A 3,674-nucleotide genomic window follows, 5' to 3' on the forward strand; every position below is an offset into this window, starting at 1 on the left:
GACGTCCTCACTAGCAATGAGGGGAGCCCCCACCTCTTGAGGTCCTGGGCCAGCCCCCCATAGCTGTCCTGGGAGGAGTCCCTTGGCTGCTGGAGGAGACACCCGTCCCCCCAGAATCCCCCCCAGACGTCCGTCCTGGCCTCAGGCCGCCCCCCGAGCCTTCGCCTAGTTCTGCGCTCCCTCCCTCGGGGGGCCGGTGACAGCCGCCCCCACCCCTTTACCTAGCTTTATCTTCTTGAGGGCCGAGTCCGGGTCGTCCCGCTGGCGCCGCCGCGGCTCCTTGCCGGTGGGCATGTTTCTGGCTATCTCGGCCTGCGGGGTGCCCAGGTCCACCAGCAGGGTGGTGATCTGGGCCTGGAACTCGCACGACGCCGGGTGCTTGAGGACGCTGAGCAGGTGCAGTTTCAGGTTTTTGCGCACGCTGCTCACCTGCGACTTGGCCAGGGTTGGCGGCAGGTTCGCTGAGGAGAGAGGAGCCCCCGAGCCCATGGGTGAGCCAAAAGGAGCCTCCTGGGCCGAGAGAACCCACAGCAGTCTGGGCCGCCTAGTGTGCTCCCTTCTTGGGGAGGAAAAAAGGCTCCTTGTGGGGCTGGGGGATCTCGCAGCTGCTCGGGACACTCCTTGTCCCCCAAAGCCCCCTAGTCGTCCCTCCCTCCATCTCGGTCTCTTCTACATCCAGAGACAAAGGGAAGGCCTGACGAAGGAAGGTGAAGAGAAGAGGGAGGGAGGCAGCCTCACGGGAGGCCCCTGACACTCTGACCTCCCTTCTGCCCCCACCTTCCTCCACGTACCCAGGCAGAGTCCCTCAGCTGCCCTTTCACATGTGCCCTCTCTCTCCCCATTCTGTCCTCATGGCACCCAAACAAAATTTTTTTTAAACTCATATTGTCTCAGTAGGGACAAAGAAGGGGTGAAGTGACTTGCCCAGGGTCACACAGCTGGGAAGTATCTGAGGTCACATTTGAACCCAGGATGTCCCATCTCCAGGCTACCCCGCTGCTCCCACCCACCCAATTCTTCCCATCTTCCCTCATGCCTGGCCTCCGGCGGCCCATCAGTTCTGCACTCTGGTCTCCCGTGGAGCCCTCCCTAACGTGGCTCGGCTCCCCAATAACCTCGGCCTCCTTAAGAGACTCCTCTGCTGAACAGGCCTCCGGGGCCCGGCTGGGTCAGCCAAGCTGCGAGGCGTCTCCCCTCCCTCCGCCTCTCCTGTTCCCTCCAGCTATAAGGCTGGCCCTTCTCTCCAGCCCTTCAATTCCTGCCTCCCCTTGAAAGCTCCTTCCCAGCGTCCCCTCCAACAGCCCTGCTTCTGCCTGACCCTCTCCCCGAGGCAGCTCCTGACCCCTCAAGGCTAAGACGAGGCACGTGGCCGTGACGAGGGCGAGGCAGGCGGAGGGAGCTGCAACAGGACGAGCCCGAGCCCTTCAGCCACTCACCGTGCAAGGTCTCGTAGGCCTGGATCACCTCGGACATGAACATGGGCCGCTGCCGGGCAATGTTGGCCAGAGAGCCCAGGGCGGTGGTCAGGTTGATGGAGGAGATCGCCGGGTGGACCATGAACTTCAGCAGCTGCTCAAGGGCCGCCTTGCCCTCCTCCCAGAGTAAATCTGACAGACGAGGAGGACGAGGGGGGTGATCAGCTCAGTCCTTGGCCCCGGGCGGTGGAGAAAGCCGGGGACACTCAGTCGTCCCTCCAGAATGGGTCACCCCAACCGCCCCACTCATTTCCAGGATGAGGTTAATGCAATCCTGGAAGTCTATCATCCACGCGAGGAGGGGGAGGCCCACTAACTATTCTCTGTCCTGGTCCTGGGCCTCGAGCCTCTAAGAATTGTTTTTAACCCTTCCCTTCCATCCTAGAACCAATACTGGGTACTGGTTCCAAGGCAGAAGAGCGGGAAGGCTGGGCAGTGGGGGGGTTAAGGGACTCACCCAGGGTCACCCAGCTGGGAAGTGTCTGTGCCTGTTTGCCCAGGAGCCCCCCATCTCTAAGCCTGGCTCTTGCCCTGCTGAACGTCCTAGCTGCCCTGACCCTCTCAGGTTTTTTTATCCTACAAACCTAGGAGGCAAACACGGGGTCACGGGCGTTAGGTGTGGAGGGGGGCCCTGACAAGGATTTGCTCCACAGAGGCTGTCTCCCCCACCTGACCCCCCTGCCCAGGGCTGCCCCTCACTGTAGTTGATGTAGGGGTGGTCCCGGGGGATGCGGTCCAGGCTGATGTCGTGCTTCTGGCGTCGTGGCACCTCCGAGTCAGCCATTCGGGGGGACAGAGTGACGATGAGGCCTTCCACAAATTTGATGGCATGGGTGCGGATACCGTCATTGTCCGAGTCCAGCAAGAGGATGATGTCAGCCGCCATGGCGGACATCATGTCCCAGCAGGCTTCCTGCAGTTCGCTGATGATCTTGGATTTCACCATCCACTGGGCCGGGGCGAGGGGGAAAGACTGAGGGTCAGCCCGAGAAATAGCCCTGCCTGGCCTGGCCCCAGGGGCTCCCTAGGCCCACGGTCACTCCTCCTTAACAGGATGCCTGTTAGCTTGTCACTCAAGGCCCTGCACAAAATGGCTCCAACAGCCGCCCACAAGGACGCTCCATCTTCTCCCTCTGTGCCATCGACGTCCCAGTCAGCCCAACCTAAGCTTGGTGTCCTCTCCCACCACTGGCCTGGCCAAGGCCTCCTGCTCTCCTGGGGTGACCCGGCCCTCCCCCCGAGCTGCTCTTTGTCAGGCCATCCCCAGCCCGTGGCGGCCCGGCCCTGAGTGGTGCTTTCTACCCTGTGTCACGTGACCCTGAGGACCCCGGAGCCCCCAGAGACTCCGTAGTCCAGCGTCTCTGTCTGGCAGGAAGAGGCTGAAAACATCCAGGCCCAGGCCACAAGTGAGGGCACGGGGCCTCTCCTCAGCTCTTCCATCCCAGGCTGGCAGAGTCTTCTCTGGGACCCTCGGTCCTGCCTCCGGCTCAGCTCCTGGGCATCTCGGCCTGCCCTCATTTGCTCTCTGGGTCCTGCGTCCCCCCTCCGCTGCCTCTTCAGGCAGGCTCAGCTGTCCTGCTTCCAGTCTGGCCCTCCCTCACTCCGAGTCTTCCCTGTCCTTTGTGGCCCTATCAGTAGGATGTTGAGTTCTGGTGGACGGATCGGATCACCTCCCCACCCTACCCATTTGGCAGATGAGACCTAAAGGGGCCCGAAGTGAAGAGATGGCCTGAAGGCCACGCAGCTTCTGAAGAGCAAAGCCAGGACTGGAACCCGGCTCTCGTGACTCCACATTGCCTCAGCCAAGACTCGCTAACCCCAGGAATCAGTCAGCAAACATTTATTAAGCATTTCCTATGCGCCAAGGAGTCCAGAGAGAAGAAGCGGCAGGGCCCTGCCCTCAAGGAGCTTCCGTTCGGCGGTGCCGGTGGCCTCACCTGCAGGGCGACCTTGTAGAGCTGCGTCATGGTCAGAATGGCCTTCTTCACCACGTTCACGCTCTCGTCCCGCAGCAGCATGTTCAGGTTCGCCACGAGCTTTAGCAGCAGCTCGATGTCTCGTTTGCTGAAGGGCAGACAGCGTGGAGAGGGATGGAGCGGGGGACGAGGGAGGGCGGGGGGGAGACGACGGGGCAGTAAGAGCAGAGCCTGATGCTGTGGCCAGGGAGAAGGGGACGTCTACCCAATGGTCAGGGCTGGG

At 62.0% G+C, this 3,674-nt stretch overlaps 1 protein-coding gene across 1 annotated transcript; it reads right to left on the reverse strand.

Annotated features, from left to right (window-relative positions):
- Positions 1-221: 221 nt before the first annotated feature.
- LOC123256606 (symplekin-like) lies at positions 222-3,539 on the reverse strand (the record flags this gene model as incomplete). Its single annotated transcript, XM_044685193.1, has 4 exons — positions 222-461; positions 1,437-1,607; positions 2,175-2,424; positions 3,413-3,539. Coding segments are annotated over 4 exons (788 nt in total), but the record flags the coding sequence as incomplete, so codon positions are not given.
- Positions 3,540-3,674: the final 135 nt, after the last annotated feature.

The sequence above is a fragment of the Gracilinanus agilis genome, unplaced genomic scaffold (assembly GCF_016433145.1).
Source record: "Gracilinanus agilis isolate LMUSP501 unplaced genomic scaffold, AgileGrace unplaced_scaffold6777, whole genome shotgun sequence".
NCBI lineage: Eukaryota > Metazoa > Chordata > Mammalia > Didelphimorphia > Didelphidae > Gracilinanus > Gracilinanus agilis.